This window comes from Rhinatrema bivittatum, chromosome 19, assembly GCF_901001135.1.
Source record: "Rhinatrema bivittatum chromosome 19, aRhiBiv1.1, whole genome shotgun sequence".
Lineage (NCBI taxonomy): Eukaryota > Metazoa > Chordata > Amphibia > Gymnophiona > Rhinatrematidae > Rhinatrema > Rhinatrema bivittatum.
Window position 1 is genome coordinate 23,383,602 of NC_042633.1, and position 27,099 is coordinate 23,410,700.

General features: G+C 48.5%; 1 protein-coding gene across 2 annotated transcripts; it reads left to right on the top strand.

Moving 5' to 3' along the window:
- Nucleotides 1-3,727: 3,727 nt before the first annotated feature.
- Nucleotides 3,728-27,095, top strand: LENG8 (leukocyte receptor cluster member 8). Of its 2 annotated transcripts, none has more exons than XM_029585231.1 (15): nucleotides 3,728-3,860; nucleotides 6,197-6,368; nucleotides 6,926-7,030; nucleotides 7,317-7,430; nucleotides 7,748-7,994; nucleotides 8,205-8,343; nucleotides 14,620-14,805; nucleotides 16,026-16,331; nucleotides 17,315-17,446; nucleotides 17,555-17,843; nucleotides 17,962-18,063; nucleotides 18,198-18,266; nucleotides 18,504-18,633; nucleotides 18,718-18,925; nucleotides 25,222-27,095. In XM_029585231.1, the coding sequence occupies exons 1-15, from the start codon at nucleotides 3,733-3,735 to the stop codon at nucleotides 25,379-25,381; spliced, it is 2,487 nt and encodes an 828-aa protein (XP_029441091.1). In that variant the 5' UTR covers nucleotides 3,728-3,732; the 3' UTR covers nucleotides 25,382-27,095. The 2 variants fall into 2 exon arrangements, with proteins under 2 accessions (XP_029441091.1, XP_029441092.1); XM_029585232.1 differs by lacking the exon at nucleotides 3,728-3,860 and adding an exon at nucleotides 4,191-4,474.
- Nucleotides 27,096-27,099: the final 4 nt, after the last annotated feature.

Genomic DNA, 27,099 nt, shown 5'->3' on the forward strand with positions numbered 1-27,099 from the left:
AAGAGTGCCACAAGCTGGTGGCCAGAGCCAGAGGGATGCACAAGGCCAAACTGAGGTCTAGACTGGGGGCTACCTCAGTGAGATTAACCCCCCCCCCCCCCCCAGGTCAGAGCCTGGGCAGAATGCCAGTGGGCACGGTCTCAACCCGGAACACAAACATAACCAGCAGAAAAAAGAGGTGATAATGCCTCTGTATAGGTTGTCGATAAGACCTCAACTGGAGTACTGCATCCAGTTCTGGTGGCCACCTCTCAGAGAGGCTAGAGGTGATCCAGAGAAGGGCCTGCATCAGATCTAAATATATACACCCCAGAGGAGAGGCACGGGAGATATAATACCTCAAGGGTACAATACTGTACAAGAAGTAAACAATTTTAGGGAAAGGCCAGGGTATTCTTAGAACCTCTCTGACAGAAGATCTTTATTTGAAATAAAGTGAAGAGACAGATAGCAGAAGCACGACCTAGCTGCACATGTTTAGCTGTTTATAGCACTGTAGTCAAACAATTCAGCAACGAACGTTGGGACTATGAAGGTGAAAGTGGGTAGGAGGAAACGGTAGACATCCTAGAAGAAATGCAGGTACTCACGTAGCCAGGTCTGTCTGGCTGGATCCACAGGGGACCCAGGAAATGGGATGTTTGGGCAAAGACCATGCTAGACTACATCACTGCAGAGTCTTGTGGTTAGCCCTGGAAGGTGCTAAGTGGGGATCTTGTATGTCCTTTGTGTATTAAAGAGAAACATGACAAGCAGTCACACTCTCCAAGTGGTCACACTCCAGGGCTGGCAGCTGGGATGTATCGTTAGCAGTGAAGAGGAACAACTCAGCAAACTGGACAGGCGGTTTTCTGCTCTCATCTCCTACAGTCGTTCCCAAACCTGTCCCGGAGGGTTTTCAGGATAGCCACAATAAATATGCATGAGATAAATTTGCATGCACTGCTTCCAAAGCATGCAAATTTGATCTTATATATATATCTTCCTGGTGGATATCCTGAAAAGCTGATTGGCTGGGGGTCTCTCAGAGAGGTTAGGGAACCTCTGATCTACTATGTTACTATCAGATGTAGCCTTCGAAATGGCTGGGCCCAGGACTGAGACCTCCCCAAGGTTTGCCTTTGGCCAGCACCCGGAGCCCTGCTCTGATGGAAACGCCTTTGACCTCGAAACTGAGAGCGCACTGGGAGAAAACCTTTGGCCCCTTTCAGCTTGTCTTCTGGTAGCTTGTGAACTTTATTATCTCCCAGATGCTTTATCAATGGCTCCAAGTCTTCCCCGAACAGAGGTTTGCCCTTAAAAGGCAATGTTCCCAGCTAAGCTTTGATGAAACGTCCACTGACCAGTTTCTTAACCAAAGCAGCCTCCTAACTGAAACTACGGACATCATGGTTCTGGAAGAAGTGCGAATGAGGTCATACAGAGCATCCACTCCATAAGCCACCGCAGCCTCCAATCACTCCGCCTGTTTGGACTCTTGGGGCGACATCTCTCTGGCACTCTGCAACTACTGCACCCATCTCAAACTAGCCCGGAGCATAAAGCTGCTGCACCCAGCTGCGCGGATGCCCAGAGCAGGCACCTCGAAAATCTTAAGATGCACCTCGAGCTTCCTGTCCTGCAAATCCTTAACACCTGCCGCACCAGCTACTGGAATGGTGGTCCTCTTTGCAGAGTGCCACAAGGATCAGTGGAGGACCGGTTCTGTTCAATATCTTTGTGAGCAACACTGCGAAGGGATAGAAGGTAAAGTTTGTCTATTTGCGGATGATACTAAGATCTGCAACAGAGTAGACACGCCTGAAGGAGTAGAGAGAATGAGACGAGATTTAAGGAAGCTTGAACAGTGGTCGAAGATATGGCAGCTGGGATTCAATGCCAAGAAGTGCAGAGTCATGCAGCTGGAGTGCGGTAATCCAAAAGAGCTGCATGTGATGGGGGGTGAAGGGCTGTTATGCATGGAGCAAGGGAGGGACCTTGGGGTGTCTAGTGATCTGAAGACAGGGAAGCAATGTGACAAGGCAATAGCTAAAGCCAGAATGCTGGGCTGCATTGAGAGAGGAATAACCAGTAAGAAAAAGGTGATAATGTCCTTGTATAGGTCCTTGGTGAGTCCTCACCTGACGTACTGTGTTCAGTTCTGGAGACTGTATCTCAAAAGCGAGAGAGACAGAATGGAGGCGGTCTAGAGAGGGGCGACCAAAATGGTGGGTGGTCTCCATCAAATGACTTATGAGGAGAGGTTGAACAAGCTAAATATGTATACCCCAGAGGAGAGGACGTGCAGGGGCTATATGATACAGACCTTCAGATACCTGAAAGGTTTTAATGATGCACAATCAACAACATTTTCCATTGGAAAGAAATCAGTAGAACTAGGCGTCACAAAATGAAACTCCAGGGAGGACGACTCAGAACCAACGTCAGGAAATATTTCTTCATGGAAAGGGTCGTGAATGCCCTTCCTCTGGAGGTGGTGAAGACAAAAACAGTGAAAGATTTCAAAGGGGCATGGGATGAACACTGTGGATCCCTAAAGGCTAGAGAAGGAAAATGAAGAAAAAGTGCATGGAGGTAACTTGCTAGTTTGGCAGTTACTACCCATAACCAATAAGCCTTCATACTGCTGATACAACTCCATCATTGCTCTCTGCTTCAACATCAGGGAGAAAAGAGGAATTAGATTCAAAAAGCAACCAAGGACACTGAATTTTGCAGTCTGGGAAAACACAGAAATGACGGCAGAAAAATAGCAATCGGCTCATCCACACTTATTTTCCCATACCTATTCTGTTTCACTGACCACCAAGTTCAGGGCCCTTGTTGGTAACTGTTTGATTCAAAACAAATAAGCATGGGTGTAACTTGCTGATGCAGCTGTTACTACCCTTAACCAATAAGCCTGAAACTCTTGATGCAACTCCAACATTGCTCCCTGCTTCATAGACAGGAGGTAACGGGGAATTGAACTCAAACAGCAAGCAACGAGGGCCCTGACTTTGACGGTTTGGGAAACTGATAAAGGGGGGGAGGACACGTATGGCTTGGAAGAAACTACTAAAGCTTGCTGGGCAGACTGGATGGACCGTGGTTCTTTTCTGCTGTCATTTGTACGTTTCTATAATTATTTTTAAATCTCCTACTCCCTAAGGAACACCAGTCGGCGTACAAACAAGTTTACATGTACTGTTTCATAGTTTATAGATCCCACAAATAAAGTGACAAAACAGAGTGAATTGGTGATTGTCCTTGAATCACTCAATAGCGTTAAACTGAACAAAAAGTGCATAAAATGGAAATGGGGAGTGGAGGAGAAAGGTGCTGAGGAGCCGTTTTCCACCTATCAAATAATGGCGTTAGGGAATAACTCCCACCATCAAAGGCCAGGGTCTGTTTCGTAAGCGCTGATCACTAGGCCGCAAGCTAGCCGCGTGAGTCACTTTAAGAGAACATACCGGAAGAAGCTTCCGCGCCTACTTCCGTCGTACATGGCCATTGGGCGCCAAGCAGCTGTCAGTCACTTCTTGATCCACATTCTTATTGGATAGTTCTGACGGAATAGCACGATGCCAATTAGCCAAGAGGGACGGAATCGGGGGGCGGGCTCGTGATGTCACAAAATAAGGCGGGTCTTCACGCGCCTTTCTGGTGCACGGATTGGCTTAGAGGAAGCCCGCTCGTCTAAGGGCTGGAGCAGGAGAGCGCGACGCTGATTGGCTGACGCGAAACAGGATGGAGTGGGCTCGCGACCGGAAGACGTTGCAGGGGAGGGCTGTAGCGTCTGTTCAGCAGCGGGTGGAAGAGGGCGGTGTTAACATCGAGAAGAGACGAAGGAAGAGGAGAAAGAAGAGCGCAGGAAGGTAGACAAAATTTCGCGGTTCGTAGTATGAAAGGGCGACGTCCACAGCAAGCGTAGCTTCCCCTCGCGAACTGTTTTTCTTTCTAAATATAATTAGAACCTTATATGCGCCCTGCTTCGCTCCTCCTCCCCCCCCCGGCTTGCGCGCGCTGGAGGACGATGAGATCAGTGTGCGCGCTCGAGGGGACGCGACGTGGCTGCGTCATTCCGAGGCAAAAGCGAGGTCTGTTGTGGGGGACGGAGGAGGGTATAGCTGCGGGGATCCGGATGCGCGCGGGCGCGACGTACCTGAGTCATAATAAGATGGGCGTGGCGCTCGCGTGTACGCGCGTCATAATAAGCCAGGCTCGCGGTCTCTGTTATCTAAGAAGCAGCTCCGGCTTTTTCTTTTCGCCCCGGGCTGGGCCCAGGGTGCGAGTGATGGGGGACTCGGGTGCAGGCGCAACGCCGGAAACTCTGTATTGGGTTACTCGGTGCATTTTTTGACTGTCTTGCTGGCGTTCCTTTCAACTCCAGACACAGTGAACAGGCGAAGGCAGAGGATGTTCATTCAGATCGTGTTACTGGGTTTGATCTCTGAGTTCTGGGCTAGCCCTGAATTTCCATGATCATAAGGTAACTTAGGCGTCATAGTATGATGCGGGAGACGAAAATAAGGGAAATGGGACCTGCCTAGGATCGTGGGGACTTGACGATATAGCTGCTGCTTTAGCAGAGAAATTCAGTGCCGCGGTATCATCCTGGATCTCCTTTAGGCCGATACAGTAAGGGCGCGTAAGAAAAAGTGCGGCAGTGCCGGGCGCCAGCTCGTTTGCCGCGTGCACAGTTCGGATCACATACCGCGCGATACAGTATTTAAATTAGACACAAATGCAAGCCGCGTCCATGAAGCGCAATCCATTTTACTATACAGCACCTATACAGTATCCTGGGTGCGCTGGTACCTGACATTTGAAATGACAGGTACCAGGAAGTGGATGGTTCTCCTACGCCCGGGCATCGGGGATTGCCAGTCCTCTCTGCCCCCCCTCCCGAAGCAAGGGGAAGGGCGAAAATCGACTCGACATGTTATTAAAGCAAATAAAAATTGTAACAAAAGTAAACTTACTGCATGCTTCCAGCAGACCCAGTCCTCGCTCCCCTGCCTCCCTGGGGCAGCCGGCAGCGAAAGCGGCTTCCAGCAGCCCCGCCGGCGAAGGTGCATGAACACACGTCCAATTTGGGCGCTCAGGGCGGTGGGTGCCTCGGGAGGAGGGGAGAGAGGACTGGGGCTGCTGGAAGCATGCAGTAAGTTTACTTCTGCTACAATTTCTATTTGCTTTAATAACATGTCGAGTCGATTTTCACCCTGCACCTTGCTTTGGGAGGGGGGGAGAGAGGACTGGCAATCCCCGATGCCCCAGCGTAGGAGAGCCAGGCCACACCATGTTACTCGCTTGCTCCAACCCACCCACTTATTTGACCGGAGCCTGCCTATTGCTGTCACATCCCTCTAACGTTAGGGTAGGAGGTAAATTAGCAGGTTAAAGACGCGGCAAAACAGTTGGTTAAAAAGGCGATAATCGGGCCGCACGTTACTGTATGGGAGGGAATAGCTAATCCGATCGTTTACATATCATATACATGCTGCGGGCAGAAAGGGATATGCGTCGATTTAAAGAAGTGGTAAGGATTGGTAAAAACGGATAGTGAATTGCGGGTTAGACTTACACGGCCAAATTGTGGGTACAAAGCGGGTTAGAAACAGGGTAACCGCGGCCGTGCTTTACTGTATAGGCCTGTTAGTTGTTTGCTCTTCTGGTTGGGGTTAAAGGGTAGCTGGCCTGCGCAAGCCGCCTGTCTTTGGCTGTTCCAAGTGTTGTTTTTTCTTAACTAGTGCGTCATTTTAAATCGGGTTAACCCTTCCCTGGCAGGTATTGTCTTCATAATATTAGACTGCTTTCTTAACAATTTTAAAGCTTGTTAGAATGGTCATTATTTTTAGTGGTATAAATGTTATACTTATTTGCTGTAATACAAGCATGCTTGATATACTTTTAATAAGAGAAACCTTTGATTTTCAGGGTTTTTTGTTTTGTTTTGTTTTTTTTAATGTTTATATGCTTATGTGGAATCTGGAAGTAACTCAGCAAATAAAACCCAAAGGGAGGGTTTCCCCAGTGCTCTTGACAGTTATGCCTCAGGGAGCAACTTTTAGCTGTAGGCTTGGACTCCTGGTTTTTGGGATTCCTTGACCCGAACATTCTTCTGTGTGATGAAGCTACAGCAGCACAGGGGAGTGTCTCCAAAAGGAAGGTTTTTACTCTGTGCCTTTTCTTTCTTCCTGTTTTTGGCTAGGGTGTTAGCCTCTAATGCAGACAGCAGTAACTCAATGAACAGTGGAATGGAGGCTCCAATGCATGAGAATCCAGAATGGGAGAAAGCCCGCCAGGCATTGGCTAGTATCAGTAAAGCAAATGCTACTTCTGGGAGCAATAAGGGAGCAAGTGATGGATCAGCTACGACCCAGGTAATATGAGAGAGATGGGGTAGAAGCATTATCTCAAATTATTCAGTGCTCAGGGTTGGTTTTCTCATGCTGTGTACTTTATATTTGAGCAGTCCAGTTTTAGTTTCCACCTGCATAAGTTGCTGGTGGATCTTTTGGCAGGAAATCAGTCTGACTGTCTTTTGGTAAAATTTAGACCAGGCTGTTCTTAGGAAATAGATGACTACCTTTTGCTTAATTGAAATATACTTGGTGATGGATGTATGATGATGGGTTTTTCCTTTTTATGTATTGGTCTTAAATTTGTGACTCTAGTTTGGGTTAATTAGATGTTTTGTATAGAGTTTTTTTTATATATGTTGTACTCCATTAGATTGATTCTGGTGACCTGGAAGGTGGTATAGGAATATGTTAAATATAAAAATTACTGCAGATGAGTCACTTGTCATCAAGGTGAATAATTTGAGTTCATTTCTGAAGACCCCACATGTATTTTGGCTGGCTTGTTTTGTGTATCCTGTTCTGTACTAGTTTGTGTATTCATGTGCTTCTTTCTCATGGCTTTTGCTTTCTCTTAGTATTCTGCACCAGGAGATCCTGCAGCCCTGCAACAGCAGCAGTATTACCAGTGGTATCAGCAGCAGTACAGCTACTCCTACCCCTACAACTATTATTACCCTGTGGTGAGTGATGGATGATTTCTTGCTATCTTCTCTGCAGATGAGGCAGTTACCGAGCTGCTTAGAGCATGGTTTCCACTCTTCCTGGTGACAGATACAATCGTTTCTGAAATGTTAAGAGCATGGTGTATTCCTTTTTCTCCTTAGTGACTCCCCTAACAGTCGCAGAACAAATCAGAATTAATGATTAAATTGATCTGTATGTAAGGATTCCCTCTTTGCACCCCATTTCCAGGGCCTGGTTGAGTTAGAATAAGCCCAATGCTCATCTGTGGTCCTTACTTTCCAGAATGTATATGGAGGGTATACCCAGGCTGGTCAGTATGCTATGGCAGGTTCATACCCAGCAGCAACACCCCAGCAGGCTGTGGCACCCGGGCAACACCAGGGAAACCTAAACCAGGTAAAAAAGGACTGGCAGCTCTGATAGAATGATGTGTGAAAGCTTCTGCTATTTTATGTACAGTAGTAGTATCTCTTCCCACCTTTAAGTAGGCATCATCATGTTTTGTGAATGAATCTTACTTGTTATTACCAGAACTGTATATGGTGGCTTGTATGAGACCTCTCGGATGACTTGGTATAGATGAGGCTTTGCCGGCATGACAGTATGCCAGGGTGTGACCCTGCAAGGTTTGGTTTGTGCTTTGTCACCAAGTCTTGCTTCCTAACTGGAGAGGTTTGTGTGTGTTTTGTTTTTATTTTTCTGTTTTTGTGCAGCCTCAAGTCCCTGTGATGGATGAAGGCATGTCTTACTCCAGCGCTCAGGCCCAGCTGTCTTCTAGCCAGTCTCAGGCCCCTCAGCAGCACAGTAGCCACACTCTGGCCCCTCCAGATCAGCAGACAGGGTCGCTAGGCACTCATCACTTGCAACAACATGCGTCTGACCTATCCAGCTACGGTCATCACTCCTACAATGAACCAGCCAAGCCAAAGAAAGGACAACAACTTTGGAACCGTATGAAACGTGAGCCCTAGAAACAGCCCCTTAATTGTTCTCAGAGTGGGTCGAGGGAGGGCAAAGTTGACATAGTTCTTGCAAAATTTGAATTGGGCCAACTTTAACATCTAAGCTAATGATCACACATTTTATTTTATTTGTAACCAGCTTAAATTCTGGGCAGATTGCATGAGTGTTAGGGTGCTTTCCAACTCATATTGTCTCTTGTGTTAACAGAGGCTCCTGGAGCAGGGGGGCTGAAGTTTAATATTCAGAAGCGCCCCTTTGTGACAACGGGCCAGGCATTCAGGTTCTCAGAGCACCACAGTTCCAGCCTGGGGCAGCAGCAGAATCCTGAGAGGCACCATGATCACAGGTTGGGAACAGTCACCCTTCTTGTCCAGCAAATGTTCTGAGAATAGTAATCTTGTTAAAGCCCCACAATTGTGTATGTTTAAGGGAGAAAACTGCCAAAGCCTGCATTGCCAAACACCCAGCCTTCATCGAGACATTTTATCAGAGTAACTCGTTGGTAGAATGTCAGTCTGTTAGTCTGCCCCCAGCATAAATTTAATTTTGATTTTCAAATGAGTGAAGTTAAAAGAACAAGGGTTGCAAAAGCTGAGAATACCTAAAATCACTTTCATGCTCATACCCAGATCAGTCCAGACTCCTGGGTTTTTTTTTCTGTCTCTAACACTGTGTATATTCTAGTGTGCCCACCTGAAAGTCTCTCAGTATTTCTGTCTCCAGCAGATAGTAGATGGGTGAAACCTGCTGTCTGGAGTGTGTATATGTATATTAAAAAAGTTGATAATTCACCTGAATATCTATCCAGATTGCTTAAGAAATATGTACCCTCATGGGATTTAAAGATAATCTTCCCATTTCCTAGCATGTAGCCAGATGGACTCAGGACCAATGGGTTTATGCTTCCCTGCCAGCAGATGGAGACAGGTTTCAAAGCTGACATCACCCTAGATACACCCCTGCAGTGACCTCCGCCCTTCAGTATTTCTCAGTCTCCAGCAGATGCAGACATGCTTTCCCTATGGGGATCACTGTGTGACCTGGATTCTTGCTTATGTCAGCACTTTGAGGAAGCCCACGGAGAGTTGGCCTCCCGGACTTCGCTAAGCCCGTCTCCTCCTATTCAGAGGATGGGTCAGCCATAGCCTTAACCAGAAGTATCCTGGATCTGAATAACCGGGACTGGGTTATCCATGGTAGAGGGAAATTTTAGTGGCACCTACCCCAGTACCTCCTGGGCTAGCCATGGACCCAGCTGCCTTCTCTTGGGTGGCGTTCCTTCAAACCTTCGTACATGCGCAGTCTGCTACCTCACTTGCCCCTGTCCAGACAGAACCTGAGCCGGTAAGCCCTCCCTCTCCCAGTCTTATCGGCAGACTTCGAGGCATGCCTCGCCTCACCAAGGGTATCCCTGGCACTGACCCGGACAGCACGGATGAAAAAGAGGATCCATAATCCTTGGAAGATGGGGAAATCCCCCCTGGTTTAGAAACGTATCGAACCATGTTATAGTTTTTCCATTGAGATGAATTGCCGGCCCTGGTTTCCCAGACTCTGAAGATGCTGGGAGTTCCTGGGGTGGACTCTGATGGAACCAAAGAAGAATCCCGTTCTGATTTCCCTACAGAAAAGCCTCTTGCTGCTTTCCAGTACTGGAAGCCATCTAGGAGTTAACCTGGAAATGGATGCCCTAGAAGCAAGTTTTAACTGTGGACGAGCTTTAGAAGCTCTATACCCACTGGATCTGGCAGAAAGAGAACCTGGTTTGGCCTCTGTTGGAAACAGGATGCAGGGCTTGATGGACCCTTGGTCTGACCCAGCATGGCAATTTCTTATGTTCTTATTTGCGTTTCCCTAAAGTGGATGTGCTGGTCTGTGCCGTCTCTAAGCAAACAACTATCCCGGTGGCGGGAGGAGCAGACTTTAAAGGATGCGCACGATAGGCGGATGGAGTCCATCCTTAAACAGGCCTTTGACGCAATATCAATGACCTTACAGATTGCTGCTTTTTGTGCCCTGGTAGCTCGTTTGTACCTACTCCTCTCTCAGGAGTTTGACTTGCCAGCAAATTCTAGAGCGGTTATGGAACCCGCTGCTACCTTGTTAGCTGACGTGGGCTCGGATCCAGTCCATACCTTGGCCAGAGGAGTGGTGGCAGTCAGACAGCTACGCTGCGGAATAGGTCAGCAGAAACAACCTTCAAGGCAAATTTCACAAAAATGCTCTTTAAAGGATCACTCCTCTTTGGAAGCGAATTGGAAAAGCTGGTCAGTAAAACTGGAGCGAATCTCCAGTACCCTGGCTACCAGAAGATAAGAAAAAGCAGTTATAGCGCCCCTCGCCCATGAGGGGTCAATCCAGGAGCTCCCAATGCTTTCACCCCTACAGAAATTCGACCTTTCAGAGTCAACAGCCTAAGAGAGGGTCAGCCTCTGGTTCAGGTTCATCCCGAACGCCACAATGATGTTTTGCCGACCCACCGTAGGAATGAGGAGATAAGGGGTCGACTGTCCCTCTTCTACCAACGGTGGGTTGAGATCACTTCTGACAAATGGGTACTGGAGGTCATACGAGAAGTATATGCACTGGAATTTTGCAGTACTCCTCGACATGTTCATATCATCTCTTTGCCACTTCCAGCACAAGAAGCAGGCAGTGGAGGACTACCCTGTTAAGGCTCCTCAGGATGAGGGCTATAATCCTAGTACCTGTGCTCCATGAAAATACGGGGCATTATTCCATCTATTCCCTCATACCCAAGAAGAAAGGTTCCTTTCACCACATCCTGGATCTTAAGAGCATCAACAGACATCTATAAGTGAATCATTTCCGCATGGAAACCCTACGCTCCATGATAATGGCCATACAATCAGGAGAGTCCCTGGACCTATCCGTGGCCTACCTACATACTCCAATCCGGCAAGAACGTCATTTCCTACACTTAGTGGTACTGGGTCGCCATTATAAGTTCTGGGCACTGCCATTTGGCCTGTCCACTGCCCCCAGAATATTTTCCAAGATTATGGTGGTTTTAGCGGCAGCGTTGAGAAAAGAGGGAATCCTGGTGTAACCATACATGGACGACTGATTGATCCGGGCAAAGTCCATGGAAGAGTGTTGCTGGGTGACCAACAGGGTGACCTCCTTGTTTCAGGACTCGGTTGGGTCATAAACCTGGACAAAAGCAGTCTCAAACCCACCCAGTCCTTGGAATATCTGGGAGTCCGGTTCGACACCAAGCAGGGCAAGGTCTTCCTTCCGTCCATGTGGATACGGAAGTTGATGTCCCAAGTGTGTCGGTTGATGAACACAATATGCCCAACGGTGTGGAGTTATCTTCAAGTCCTCGGTTTGATGGCGGCATGCAGAGGGCCAATTTGCACTGGGTTCAGCAATTAGATCATGCTATTTCCATCCAAGGCTAAGCAGGCAGAATATTTGGAAGTGGCAGCAGCTTATGTGCAGATGCTCTATATGACCTTGTTAGAACGTCTTCCAGAATGATGTCTGCAGTATTAGCTAGGAGGCTCCTTTTGACTGAGGAACTGGTCAGCAGATGTTTGGTCTAGATCTTGTTTAGGGGCATTACCTTTCAAGGGAAGCTCCTGTTCGGGGAAGACTTGGAGGAGCTCGTGAAGCGTCTCGGAGACTAAAGGGCATAGGCTTCCAGAGGAAAGTTCCTTCTCTGGGTGGCCCCGGTTTCGATCGAACAGTCTGTTTCAGCCAAGTAGGGCTTCAGTGGGAGCTCAGAGGCAAAGTGCCAGGAGCAGCAGTTCTGGAACCAGTCCTTTTTTTGAGGTGGCATAAAGTCAGGCAGAGACAGCCTCTTTTAGGGCTCTGGTGGAGCCAAGTCCTCCCAATGAAGCAAGGCGGGTCCACGCCTCTTCCTCTGATTGGAGGCTGTTTGGCTCTATTTTACGAGGGTACGCCCAGCATGGATCTCTTGGTGACGTTTCGGAATACCAAGGCTCTGCATTTCTGCGCTTGTCGCAGAGGACGTGGATGCTCTAGTCCTGCCCTGGCCCACCGAAGTTCTACTGTATGTCTTTCCACCTTGGCCGTTGATTGGCAAAGTACTCAGGCTAATAGAGCTCCATCCGGCGGAGGGTATCCTCGTAGCCCCCATGGTTTGCAGACCTCCTCAATCTAGTGGTGATGGGTCTGCTGCGGTTTCCAGACAGTCCAGATCTGCTACATCAAGGGCCCGTCTGTTTGGAGGAAGTCTACGCCTTTTGAAAGGTGACTGTTACGGGGCAAAGGCTATTCTCCAGCTGTAGTGGCTATGCTCCTGTGATCGCGTAAGATGTCCACCAACCTTGCATATATTAGAGTATGGAGGATTTTTGAGGCTTGGTGTTTAGACCGAGATGTTTCTCCTACCCAGGCCTTGGTGTCTGATATTCGGTGTTTTCTTCAGGCTGGTCTGTCCAAGGGCTTGTGCAGTTCCCTTCGTGTGCAGGTTGCGGCTCTTGGTTGTTTGCGTGGCTCTGTGCAAGGTGTAGCATTAGCAGCACATCCAAATGTGGCTCGTTTCTTAAGGGGAGCAAAGCGCTTGCGTCCTCCGCTGAGGCATCCTTGTCCATCTTGGAGTCTAAATTTAGTTCTCACGGCTCTATGCTGGGCACCCTTTGAGCCTTTGAAGAGGGCAACTTGAAGGTAATCTTTCTGGTGGCAATCACATCGGCTCGTAGAGTGTCAGAACTCCAGGCTCTTTCCTGTAGAGAACCTTTTTTGCGGATTTTGGAGTTGGTTACATTACGGACCGTGCCTTCCTTTCTCCCGAAAGTGGTTTCTTCTTTTCATGTCAACCAATCGGTGGAGCTGCCAGCTTTTGGGGAGTTAGATCGTTTGGATCCCTTGTCCAGGGATTTGTGGAAGCTGGACGTTCGCACAGCATTGCTCCGTTATCTGGAGGTTACGAATGAGTTTCGGGTGGCGGACCATCTTTTTGTGCTGTGGGGTGGCTCCAAGCATGTCATATGGCCTCCAAGACTACCATAGCTCGCTGGCTAAAGGAGGCTATTAGCTTGGCTCATCTGCTTCGTGGTAGATCTCTTCCTGTTGATCTAAGGGCTCGCTCTACTCGTTCGCATGCGGCATCTTGGGTGGAATGCCAGATGGTTTCTCCACAGGAGATTTGCAGGGCGGCTACGTGGAAATCCTTGCATATGTTTGCGAGGCATTACGGACTGGATGTCCAAGCACCAGGTTCCTGAAGGTGTGCTTCGAGCGGGCCTCTCCGGATCCCATCCCAGGTAAGGTAGCTCTGGTACATTCCAGGAGTCTGGACTGATCCGGGTACATACAGGGAAAGGAAAATTCGTTTCTTACCTGATAACTTTCATTCCTGTAGTACCACGGATCAGTCCAGAGTCCCACCCATCAGAGGCATGGGAGTAAGGGAGAGTCTGCTCGGTTATTATGTAATTAATTTTTAGGTCTGAAGAAATTGCGATTGACTATCCCCAAGTGGTTCTGCAGGTTCGGTTCCCAGGAGGGTTAAGTGGACCAATTATTTCTTTTACTTGTTAAAGGGTTATTGTACATAGTTCAAGAGGTTTTGATGAGATAGTCTGCTTTGACATTAATACTGCCGGACTGTAGGTGGCGCCATTCTATTTATAGGCAGAGCATTGTTATGGTAGCTGCTCTGTCTCCATCTGCCAGAGGGGGAGGGGGGGCAAACCCAGGAGTCTGGACTGATCCGTGGTACTACAGGAATGAAAATTAGCAGGTAAGAAACTAATTTTCCTTTAGGGCAGCTTGGGAACACCCCAGGAGTCTGGACTGGTCTAGGTATGAACAGGAAAGGAAAATTGGTTCTTACCTGCTAATCTTCATTCCTGGAATACCCCGGATCAGTCTAGAGTCTCGCCCAGGTACAGGGGAGAGTCCGCTCGTATTTCTGTCATGCTGATGTATATAGCTGGTGATGATTTCAAGTTTGTTCTCCTGGTTTGGAGCTATAAAGCAAAGAGTGTGCTTTCAAATGGGGTTTTTCCCCTGCTCGTCTGTGGGACATTGTTAGTGTTTCGTTAGGTTGGTTTGGGTACAATTCAATACTGAGGGACTGCAGGTGGCACTCCGGGTTATGTGCCAATGAAATTTTCTGTCTCCATCAGCTGGAAGGGAGGCATACCCCCCCCCGGAGTCTAGACTGATCTGTAGTATTCCAGGAATGAAAATGAGCAGGCGAGAGCCAGTTTTCCTTTTAATTTTTAAACTCCATTCATTCCAAGGATTCTGGTTGGATTGGGGCTGCTTTACCTTTTTTTATACCCTTCAACGTTTTCTCGGATCTGAAAAGAGGTTTACTAATTAGGGGTGCTCGCTTATGTGTGACGTGAGATCATGGAATTCTATGACTGAAGCATTGCACACATTAACTGATGGAAAGAAATGTAAATGTGAACCAAAAACCTCTCTCTTCAAGAAAGTTAAGGAGAACTTCTAGGAGTCCTGCAATGTTTGATTTTATCTTGTGGTGTTTTATTTCATGCGTTGATCTTATTTTCTTATGTATGTAAACCGTTGAGGTCTTCATTTGGAATGATTGAATATAACATGTAAATACTCAGGGGCAGTGCAGGGATTCAAACAGTCGGTGCTCTCTCTCCCACAGCACTTCATCGGGGAAGCCAGAGGACTGGCCCCAAGCCATGAAAGAATACGTCCAGCGGTGCTTCACGGCCTGCGAGTCGGAGGAGGATAAGGATAGGACTGAGAAACTGCTGAAAGAGGTGCTGCAGGCCCGATTACAGGACGGCACTGCCTACACCATTGACTGGAGCCGAGAGCCGCTCCCTGGGTAAGCAGTTAAAGGGGAAGAGGATCCCTCTCCACACTGCTTGCCCCTTTATAATTCACGCCTTTTGGTGCGGACTTCAGTCCTGACCTTTCATATCTTGCAAGCAGAGGAGGCGCACCGGTGCTGGATTTGCACTGTGGTATTGATATTTATTTATTTATTTATATTCTTTTATATACCGAAGTATAGCTGAGTGCCTTCACCCCGGTTTACAGTGAAACAACTTCATACAGAGAACGAGTTATAAGTTGTAAAGCAATTACAGATAATATAGACATAACATCTTGGCAAAAAGCAGAGTAGAACAAGCTAGCAGGAGACAAATTATAACTTAAATTAGAAAATACTTGTTAAATAAAGAGGTAGGGTTCAAGATAAAAACTAAGATTTATCATATCGATCTGTGAATGATTGTTTAAACAACCATGTTTTTAGTTCTTTTTTGAAGGTTTTGGAATCTCTGATAGAGCTTAGGTGTCCTGGGATAGAGTTCCATACTATCGGTCCAGCTATCGAGAAGGCTCTATCTCTAGTAGCAGATAGTTTCGCAGATGACGGGGGGGAATGATTAGTAGTAGTTTGTCAGAAGATCTTGAAGCACGGGGTGATTTGTGACTTGCGATCATGTTGTCCAGAGAGGAATTGTTGTCTTTGTAAATTTCATTATGAAGAATGGTTAAGGACTTGTATTTAATTCTTTGTGAAATAGGTAGCCAATGAAGGTTTTTTAGGGTTGGAGAGATGTGATCAAACTTCCTTTTGCCAGTGAGCACTCGTGCAGCGGCATTTTGCAGTAATTGTAGCGGTTTTAGAGTAGATTTGGGTAGCCCTAAGAAAATTGCGTTACAATAATCCAGGCTTGAGAAAATGAGGGTTTGAAGAATTGTTCTGAAGTCGTTAGGATACAATAGAGGTTTGAGGTGTTTGAGAATCTGGAGTTTATGAAAGCCTTCTCTTGTTTTTATAGCTATACAATTCTTGAGGCTCAGATCATTATCTATCCAGATGCCAAGATCCTTTATTGGATTCTTTATTCTTTATTGGATTCTTCATTTGAATATTGGAGTTATCAATTTGAATGTAGGGTATTTGTGATTATTATTAAGCTTGGGGGGGTAAAGTCCATAGTGGCAGCGGGATAAAGCAGTGTGAGCTGTTGCTCTTGTGCCGCCACCTTTTTTCCTTTCCTGCTCTTAAAACCTGTGGCCTTGCCTCCTCAGGGTTGGGAAGGAGAGCGTGAAGGAAAGCCCCAAGAAGAAGCGGTGGGAAGCGGCGTCCTCCCTGCAGTCCCAGCGTGGGGCCAGCTTGTCGCACCGCGGCAACATCATCGTGACGCAGTCTCAGAGGGGCGGCAGCAATGGCAACAGCGGCACCGGTGCCCTCCGGGGCCAAGGCAACAACAGCTTTGCCACCAAGTTTGGCAACAGAAACGTCTTCATGAAGGAGTCCAGCTCCTCTTCCAGCACTGGCTCCCGCTCCCGCTCCCGGTCATCTTCGCGGTCCCCCCATCGCCGATACCGCCGCAGGTGAGCGAGAGGGTGGTGGCGGCTTTCCGGGGTCCTTCCCAGAGCTCTGGGATTACACACAACATGGATAACGGCAGAAAGATCCAGGGCTTTCCAAACCTGTCTTGGGGGACCTCACAGCCAGTTGGGTTTTCAGGATATCCACAATGAATATGCATGAGAGAAATTTGCATATAATGGAGACTTACTCTTTGCAGGTTTGGGAATCCCTGATCTAATCTGTTCTGTTATTCCTGTGCATGCCACAAATAAGGAGATATCTCAGCTGCCAGCTGTAGAAGCTTGCTGTCCCTTTACTCAAGTCTTTTTTTATTGGCGTCCTGGCAGATATGAGGTTACAAGCCCCCAGGCTTGATTCAGCCCTTGTCTTACCACCAAGCTTTGTAATTAATGTTAAACAGCTGCCAAATTAGCAAGGCCATTGCCCTAAGGTCCCCATCAGACCACACACAGCCTCTGGGAACTGTAACCTACTTGTACCACCGTGACTCCCCCCCCCCAGTAACCTGCAGTATACCTAGATCCTGCTTTCTCTTTGTCCTAATCACCTCTGTTCTTGAGAAAGTGAAAGGTGACTTGTTTACAGCATTGCAACATCCTGAACCTTTTTCTTACTGTTTCCCCTGTTACTACCCTTAACAGAAGTGGTGGTTACTACCCTAAAAAAAACAACTTGCGGGAGCAGACTAGATGGACCATTTTGGTCTTTCTGCCGAATTGCTGAGTTTTTCTACTCCCAGCTCTGCCTCTCACTGAAGCCTTGAACCTGTCACTTTTTTTTTTTTCCTCCGTGTTCTAGTATTTGGGTAATAGCTCCTTCCCTTTTCATAGCTGCCTATCAGTGTGCATGGAAGGTAGAAGGCTTTGATTGTGTAAAGGGGACTCTGGCGTGCAGCAGAGCTCAGCTGATGGAACCGCCACCTCTCCTAAATGAAGCCTTGTGTGGAGGTGTGTTTGAACATTTATCCTGTGTTTGCCTGCAGTGTTTCCCATTCAGATTCTGAGAGCAGCTCCTTTTCGGATAGCGGGAGCAGGACGGCGGGCCGCAGAAATCCCCAGAAGGGCCGCGGTCGAGGTGGACACATGGGCCGAGGAAGAATGCAGCGGGGCACCAGGTATGGCAGAGCAGCCAAAATGAAACGCTGAGCACTTGGTCTCACTGCAAGCTTCGAAGTAGGCTATGTGCATCTTCGGTGGTGTAACCTGGAAATTCTTGTTTCAAGGCACGACCACGGGCCTGGCAAGCGTAACCGGAGGAAGAACGTAACGCTGGACTATGAGGATCCAGACAGGGAGCTGAAAAAGGAGAAACGAGCAGCTCGCTTCCAGCATGGACACTCCAGGAAGCTGCGCATGGAGCCCCTCATCCTCCAGATCAACAACGTGCAGGCCAGCGGCTCAGATGGCTTGGACTGGAACGAGCTAAAAATCGTCGGCACCTGCCAGGACATCACCAAGCACTACCTGCGGCTGACCTGTGCGCCTGACCCATCCACAGTGAGGCCCGTGCCGGTGAGTGGGAGCTGTGCACTGGGGAGGGGCTCAATCCCAGGAAACGAGTCTTTTGTGTGAGATTGTGACAAGCGTGACCCAGGCCCAGCTGCTGCTAACCATGTGTATTCTCTGCCAGGTACTGAAGAAGGCACTCACCATGGTGAAAGGCCACTGGAAAGAGCACCAGGATTACGCCTTTGCCTGTGAGCAAATGAAGTCGATTCGGCAGGACCTAACGGTAACTTTCCTTGCTTGCATTTGTCTGTCAGCTGTGAGGGCAGCCCCTAGGGCATTGCAGAGTTAAGGGGGTTAAGTAGCTGTTGTGGGGAGCAAGACTGATTTATGTTCTGCTTTTGTCCCCTTCCCTGGCAGGTTCAGGGAATTCGCACAGAGTTCACTGTGGAGGTATACGAGACGCATGCACGAATAGCTCTGGAGAAGGTGAGCTCCCAGCTGGTATACCAGCCAGTTGGGTTGTCTTGGATATCTGTGACGAATGCGCACGGGAGAAATCTGCATGCACTGCTTCCATTGCATGCATAATCCTTATGGATATCCTGAACAAGCCAGCTGGCTGGGAATCCTGCTCTAGGGAAAGACACTTCCATTGCCTAGCTCAGCCGCGCCCTCTTGACACATTGTGCTTTCAGCTGTGCTCTTTGTCCCTTTCTGTTTCAGGGTGACCATGAGGAATTTAACCAGTGCCAGGCGCAGCTTAAGTCTCTGTACACGGAGAATCTTGCAGGCAACGTTGGGGAGTTCACGGCCTACCGCATCCTCTATTACATCTTCACTAAAAACTCAGGCGGTAAGTAGCAAAGGGGAATTGGGCAAACAGAAGGAGATGCAGTATCTGACCACAGTGAGGCACTCTCTCTTGTTCTTCATACAGACATCACCACTGAACTGGCATACCTGACCAAGGAGCTGAAGGCCGACCCCTGCGTGGCCCACTCGCTGGCACTGCGCAACGCCTGGGCCCTCTCCAACTACCACCGCTTTTTCCAGCTGTACCGTGGAGCACCCCGCATGTCTGCCTACCTCATTGATAAGTTTGCCGAGAGGGAGAGGAAAGCTGCCCTCAAGGCCATGATCAAAACGTATGTGGAGGTGGTGCTGTTAGCTGAACCTTAACTGGCTTTCTTTTCACAGCTTTCGTGCATAGCACGGGGGACTGAGCTGGGCTCCCGATGGGATGCCGTGCACAGCCACTGTGGGTAACGCAGCGGGGTACTGGACCTCTCTGGCCCCTTTTGCCACTGAGGGGCGTCAGTCTTGCTTTTTTAGGCTCCATGTTTGCAGGTAAGTAGGGAATGAGACCGCCAAGCAGTCTCTGCAGATGCACAAGTACTGACTTTACTCTGCTCAGCCTGTGCCTTGTGTTTTTAGCTGCCAGCTCCTCTGGACATGAGTAGATATCCTGTGGGCTTTCCCCTGGCGCCCTCACAGCTGTCGGTCATCCTTTTCTCAGAAAGGAAGAATGACAGGGATGGATTTTTCACACATGCCAGATGCTGTGTCGCACATCTGGACTGAGCCTCCTCCTGCCTGGGATGGTGAGGGTTATGTTCTGTCCAGAGAAGGGTGGAGGAATGCTTTGATTACTGCAGCTGCAGAGCGCAGAAGAGAGACGGAGGGGGTACTGGAATAGGAACTTTCCAGGCATGGCATTGCTGCCAGGCTGTGCGGCCATATCCTGCTGGTGGCCATCTGACTGTTACTGTAACGACCCAGTGAGGGCAAAAACACGAACATAGCTTTGCAGTTCTTGTTGCCAAAGAATGGGAAGCTGGATTGCAGTAAACTGGCACTCTGTTTCATCCTGCTACACCAGTCCAATCTAGACAAGTGGGTTATGTTCCCCTACCAGCAAATGGCGGAGTGCACAGGTTCTTTGACATTGCCAATACTTGTGGTTTTTTATTTTTTTTTTTTAAATAAAACAAGGGTGGTGCAGCACAAGGAAAAGCCAGTGTTCCTTATCCCCAGACCAGTCCAGATTATTGGGGTTTTCTCCCCTATCAGCAGATGGAGATAGCAGTGTCAGTAAAGCTTTTCTTCTCTATGTAACCCAGTGTGTCACCTGCAGTCGCTTCACTATTTTTCTGTCTCCAGTAGATGGTAGGTGTAAAACCTGCAGGTGTGTTTCCTTCAATGTGTGTGTATGTGTATATGTCCAGAGGGTTGTTAGGTACCTGGTGGAGCCATTCCCCCTGATTGAGGCAGGAGATGGGTGACCCCTGACAGCGTGGGAGTTATATCTGGTGGTCCAGATCCTTCCTCCTCCTCCCCTGGAGTCTGAGGATCCAGCAGCCTTCGCTGCAGCCTGCAGGGAAGTATTTATTTTCTCTCTCAAAGTAAAGTTTGTTTGGGGAAAAAAGTGAACAAATAGACTGTCTGGAGCAGGAGATTGGGGCTCTGAAGGCAGCTGTCTTGGTGCAGGGGTCCATACAGCAGACAAGGCAGACCACCACACTGTTTGCAGCACATGGGAAGGATCGAGAGTTAGCTGTTGGGCTTGCGGCAAGTCACACGTGCGTCTCTGGGGGAGAGGGCAGTTCCAAGAGCCCTAGCTCGGGGTCGGCAGCTAGAAAGGCTTCGGAAGTGTAGGAAGCTGCCGCCTTGGCCTCTGGCAGCTGTGAGAAGCTCTGAGGGAGGCGGGGAATTCCTCTCCACCCGTTCATGATCCTGTGGGGGCACAAGGAGCAGGTTCTGGAAAAAGATTGGACTCCCTCCCTTTCTCTTCAGATTTTTCTGTCCTCCTCATGCTTTGGGCATACCTGGCCAGGAAAGCTAGAGGAGCAAAGTGCTCTCCGTCCCAAGGACCGGCCCCAAAGTTACACGCAGCTTACAAAACGGCCAAAGTGGCTGAGGCGAAAGGGTCTTGGAGGATCCGAAGGTTTCTTGGCCTGGCTGGGCAGCCGCACGGTCTCTCTTGGGAGAGTCTGTGGATTCGGAAGAGCTGGCGGCAGATTCCCCGGTTACAGTCCGATCCGTAGATGTCTGGTTTGGAGGAGGTGCCAGTGGACATTGAGTCCAGTGTACTTTCAGAACTTGGCAATAAAGTGCCACAGAGTCCGAACAAGGAGTAAATCCTGTCATGGCTGGATTTAGAAGTCCAGCAAAGGCCTTTCCGTTCCATGAGCCTGTGAAGAAGTTGATGGTCAGAGAATGGGACACTCCAGAAACTGGGCTGAAGGGCGATAGCAAAATTGTACCCGTTACAAGAGGAAGCACTCGTGCTTTTAACGCTTCCAAAGGTGGGTATGTCTCTCTGCAGTGACCAAGAAGCTAACTGTTCCAGTGGCTGGGTCTGCAGCACAGTGCAGGATTGAAACTTGGAGGTTCACCGCTGAAGTTTTGAGGTCTCTGCTTTGGGTATCCGGGCTGCCGTATGTAGCAGCTTTATGCAGAGAGCATGTTTTGTGCTGGGTCCAGCGCTTGCACACGAGGGCGTCTTCCTCTCACCATCCTCCAGTAAAGCAGGTTCCCTGTACGTACCTGGATCAGTCCAGACAGTGGGTTATGTCCCCAGTCCAGCAGATGGAGTCAGCACAAGCTTCGAGGGGGTGTTCCCATATATACCACTACCCCCTCTGCTGGAGTCCAGTATCTTCTGACTCCAGCAGATGCAAGTAGGGGAATCGGAGCACAAACTGAAGGGGGAGAAGAGATCTTTACCGACTCTGTCGTGCTTCAGGAATAATCGGAGATTTCTACTGAACAAAAGCTGCTCTTCACCTCAGAGGCAGGTCTCGGGTAGGGTCCAGTCCTTCCTCAGAAGGGAAAGGATGCTGGTACACCGCATCTGAGCAGAGTTGTCAGATCTGTCATCAGGTAGCACAGAGAAGGGTACAAGAGAGGTTGAGATCTTTGGGATTGGTGGTGAACCTAGCAAAGAGTCACTTAACACCATCCTAGTTGCTGTAGTACCTGGGAGCTCGATTCAACACATGGATTGGCAAGGTGTTTCTTATGGAGGAGAGACTAGTGAAGCTGCAGAAGCAGGTTCGCTGCCTCTTGCAGTCATGTTTCCAAGGTTTTGGATTATCTGTGTGTGAAGGGGACCATGGCATCAACGCTAGAGTTGGTTCCTTGGGCTTTCACTCATACGCGGTCCGTGCAGAGGGCGCTCCTCTCCCGTTGGAACCTGTTATCAGAGAAGTTTCAAATTCCTCTCCTGATCAAGGGAGAATCCAGGTCCATTCTGTCCTGGTGGCTTGGTTAGGCCAATCTGGGACGAGGAACGGACTTGGAAGTCCCGGACTAGGTAGTAGTGACCACTGATGCCAAACTGTCTGGGTGGGGAGCTGTGTCAGGGACAGGTGATGCAGGGTCAGTGGTCCATGGAGGAAGAGTTATGGTCTTAATCGGTCAGAGACGAGGGCGGTGCATTTAGCATCACGTTCCTTTCTGCCATGAATACAAGGCTGTGCGGTGCATGTTCTGTCGGACAATACAATGACACATCAACTGGCAGGAAGGGACAAAATGTCAAGGGGTTCCTGAAGAAATGCAGGAATTGATGCACTGGATGGAGCTCCTAGCAAATCCTAATGGCGTCTCACATAGCCAGAGTAGACAATGTGCAGGCAGACTCTGTCAGTGAAAACTAGATCCAAGAGAATGGGAACTGTCGTTGGAGGCAGTGCTCCTCATTCAGACCAGGAGGGGAACTCCCTGCATGGATTTGATGGCTTTGAGACCATGCCAAAACGCCTCAGTTTCTCGGTTGCAGACGAGAACACGGAGTGGAAGGTATTGACACGCTGGTTCTACCATGGCCATGGGGGATGAGTCTTTGTTTCCTCTTTTGCCATTGGTGGGCAAGGTGTTACCTTGTGTAGAGAGGCACTCGAACAGTGATTCTAGTGGGTCAGGAGTGGCCTTGTCTTTGGTTCGCAGATCTGGTAAACCTGGCGGTAAATGGCCCGTTATAGTTGTTTCACCTTCTGGGTCTGCTTCGTCGGGGTCCATTATTTTTGGATCATGTGGATCGCTTTTACCTCGCGACTTTTTTCTTTTGAAAGGGAACGCTCAAGAGGTACATGCTATCCTGAGGAACTACAGGCCAGACGGCTGTCCACATCCTTGCCTCAGGTCAGGATGTGGAGAGTTTGAGGTGTGCAACCTGCTTGCGCTTCAGTTTCCCACATCTTGTCTTTTTCTGTAGAAGGGTCTGGTTAAAGGGCTAACCTTTAATTCTCTTCTGGTGCAGGAGGCAGCTTTAGACTGTCTTAACGAAAAGGTGAAGTGAGTTTTCCTGGCCTCTGGATGTAGTTTGTTTACAAAGAGGGGTGAAACATTTGTGACCTCCTGTGCAAGGGAATCTGGGTCTGAGAGGGATGTGTGAGGAAGGTGACGCTAAGGGATTTAAACCTGAAGGTGACTCTTTTTTTGTGGCGATTTGTTTGGCCTGAAGACTTCCAAAATTTACGGTGTTGCTTGTTGACGTCTTTCTGCGGATTATGGCGTCTTGGGTATCATTGCACACGGTGAAGGTTGTTTCAGCTTTTCATCTTAGCCAGATAGTTGAACTTCATACTCTTCCAGATTTCAGTTCGTTGACACCACATGCAAGGTGACAAATAGTTACCGGAGATCGGATCGCCTCTTCATGCTTTGGAATGGGCCCCAAGAAGGGGGTGCAAAACGTCCAAAGCTGCGATTGCATCTACATACGTTTGTAGGGGTCATCCTGGGACAGAAGGGCTAAGGACTCATTCGTCTCGGGTGCAGATGACCTCTTAGGTCTAGTGTCAGCAGCTGTTGCCGCAAGAGATCAGTCGGGTGGCTACTCTGAAGTCCTTGCACACTTTCACCAAACATTACCGCTTGGGTGGTCGGGCTCCGGGCTGCATGGGGTTTGGGGGAGAGGGTCCCACTCACAGTACAATCTTGGTCCCATCCAATTTAGGGGAGCTTGGGTCTGTCCCAGGAATCTGGAACTGATCTGGGGTATGAACAAGAAAGAAAATTGGTTCTTACTTGCTTTCATTCCTGGAATGCCACCCAGTCAGGAAAACCCACTCGTCATGGCTGTATGTAAATTGTGCAGAGTAGCTTTCTTGGATTGGATGGTGTTTTCATTCGTGTTGAACAGGGTTTTGCTTGAAGCTCCGCCTTCTTCCTGCTTGTTGGGAGGGGGATGTTTGAGGGTCTCGGTTATTGTTATTCTCATCTTGGCTTCTGTACAGGTCATAATGAGGGACTGCAGGTAGCACTCTAGCTTAAGTAGCATTGTCAGTAAAACTTTCTCTGTCGCCATCTGCTGGCAGGGAGGTATAACCCAGGTGTCTGGACTGATCTGTGGTGTTCCAGAAACAAAAATTAGCAGGTAAGAACCAATTTCCCTTTTTACATGTATGACTGTATTAAGTGGCTTTTGAACATTGCTGCAATGTGTATAGTATTGACTTGTCCTTATGTTTTTTACCTGCATTAAGAGCACTTAACCTGAGTAAATGGCATTTGAAAATTGTTTGGATAGTATGTTACATTTACATGCCCACTTGAATGTGGGCACATCGGTAACATTGTCCTGGCACACAGGACGATCAAACTCAAACAGTATCTTTGGTAAACGCCATGCCGCTGCAAACAACTATTGTAGGTCCAAACACCCACATGATATACACACCCACAACCTGTAGCTTGGGAGTTCCCAGTTGTGTGGCTGTATTATCTGCCCATCCACTGAGAAAGCAAAGTTGCTTACCTGTAATAAGTGTTCTCTGTGGACAGCAAGACAAGCAGCCACACAAACCTGCCCTCCTCCCTGGAAAGCTAGTTTTGGCTAAGTATTGGACTGAGGTGTGCTGGCTTGGTGGTGTTGGTGCAGGGACCACTGCGCATGCCCGGGGGGGTTGTAGTTTTAAAATACGAGGTGGGAGAGAGCATGTCTGACTCTGCGCCGTACAGATGTCGCCCAGTTTGTGTCCCAGGAGAACACCTGTTACAGGTAAGCAACTTTGCTTTCCCCATGCTGCACCACCCCTGAGTAGTGGTGTCACCAAGGAGAACTGTAGGGGGGACATAACTCGCTTGTCTGGACCAGGCTGGTGTAGCAGGATTCAGGGAAAGAAAATGAGCAGGTCAAAAATGTCTCCTCCCTAGAAGCCCCTCTGGGCATTGGTGTGGGGGGGGTCATAGTTCAATTAGGCTGCAGACTTGGTGTCTGTGTCCATTTAGAACATCTCAACCGCAGAGGAGCTTTGTGTATGTACATCAGAATGCACCTGTGGGAGGGCATATGGGTACAGCCTAGAAGCTGTCCTGGCCCTAGTTGGGTGGGCGTGTAGCATGGTTTTGATGTTTGTTTGCTCATATGTTGTAATGAAATGTCACCTCTTCCTGCTCTGACATCTCTCTCTGCTGCTTCTCCCCATTCCTTTAGTTTCCGCCCGGCGCTCCCTGTTTCCTACGTTCAGTCAGAGCTGGCCTTCGCGAGCGAGGAAGAGTGCCAGAGTTTCCTGGCTGCTCTGTCCCTTACGTACTCGGACGACGCCAGCAGGATCGACTGCAAGCAGAGCTTGGCGGTCTTGCCCAACTTCTAAGCACAAAGCAAAAAAAAAAAAAAGTAGAAATGAGAGCAAGGAAAAAAAAAAAGGGGGCTCTCTGAAACACACAGAGGTGCCGCTGTGCGCGAGCCAGAGGAATGCCAAGCCTCCTCCGCTCGCTGTCGCCTTTGCCTGCCTCCAAGATCCGAGGCCGAAGATGGTGGGAGGGAGATGGGAGCTCCAGACGGAGGGGTATGAGGTCACCGAATAATCCTCGGAGTGAAGGGCGGGTGGATCAGCACCTCTTTTTTTTTCTTGTTTTTTCTTTTTAATGGAGTTGATGCTCAGAATTGTCACCGCTGTCCAGTCGGTATTGGAGAATCGTCACCTTTTTATCTCTCTGAAGAGGGTCTTTGCACCTGCTGCCTCCCGCAGCTTTTCATTTTGCTTTCTGCTCCATTCGGCAGAGAGATGATTTTGCTCGCCCCCTAGGACTGATGGCTGCGAGGTGTAGAGCTGGCCTCTGCCAGCAAAGGGGGCCTGTGAAGGGAGGGCTGGCAGGAAGGAGAGGTCAGGTGACAGGAAGAAGGGCAGGAAGAGGCCAAGCCTGAACGAAAGGGGTACCGTGGAAGCTGCCAGGGCTGCTGGCTCCCGTCACAGGCGGGGACCAGGCCTATCGTCTGAATCCCAAAGCGCGGGGAAGCTCCAATGGCTGTGCTGCATGCTGCTGAGTCTACAAGGCAATGGTGCTGTCTGCTCGGATATCTTGGGAGTGGGCAACTGAAGTTGTGTGTCAATTGTCTTTTTTTGTTTTCTTTTTTTTTTATAACCATAAGTAATTTAGGTTTCTGTGCATAATATCAGGATGTAAATATGTGAATACAGAACCTGCATTTTGTAAAAACAAAAATCTTTCTACTTTTTTAGTACTATTTTTGCAAGATTTTTTTCTTTCTGTGTTAATGTGCAATGACACTAACCATCTCTCAGTTTTTTTTCCTGTCTCTCTCTCTCTCTCTCCCCCCACCCCCTATGAGGTTCTATCTGGATGCCTCTTCAGAGGTGGGAACAGGCTCTGAGGGAGAGGCACAATAAAATAAAAATCAGAAGCTCCTGCAGAAGGGAAGTCGAAATCCCAAAAGATCTGTGATGGAAGCGAGAACCCCACACACCCTCTCCTGTAACCGTGGCTGCCTTCCTGCTGAGAGACTTTGACACACCTGAAAAGACTTTACTTGCATGTCCCTTGGAGCCTTGTAATTGATTGAAAAAGAGAGACGAGATCCTGGGTCCAGCAGCTGTCTCGCCAGTTCCCTCAAGATCCCATCGCTGACACCGTGTGAGAAGACCTGTAGTGTTATGTTTCCTAGTTCCTCTCCTGCTCACCACTTTTTGTTTTCTTTTGTGTGTTTTGTTTTTCTTTTGCTTTTTTTTGTTTTGTTTTGTTTTTTTGTTTATTTATTTCAGTGCAGCTATTATGTATTTGCTTTAGTTTTTCTCTTTCTAGTTTTGGTTTTACAGGTAAATTGTTAAAATTTGGGCACTGGCATGACATAGCCATACTCTTCTCCAGAGTCTCTTCTTCAAATGTTTTTCTTACCCTCCTCCTCCCCCTTGAATTTTTTTACCTTCCCTTCACCCCCACTCTTTCGTCATGTATTACTTTGTAATGTACAGTTCAATAGTAAAGTTCTTTTCTTTACAGATGTTTCCTTTCAGTCCCTGTCTTCCCTCCCTTTTAACTGCTAATAAAACAACGAGTTTTGCTATACAAT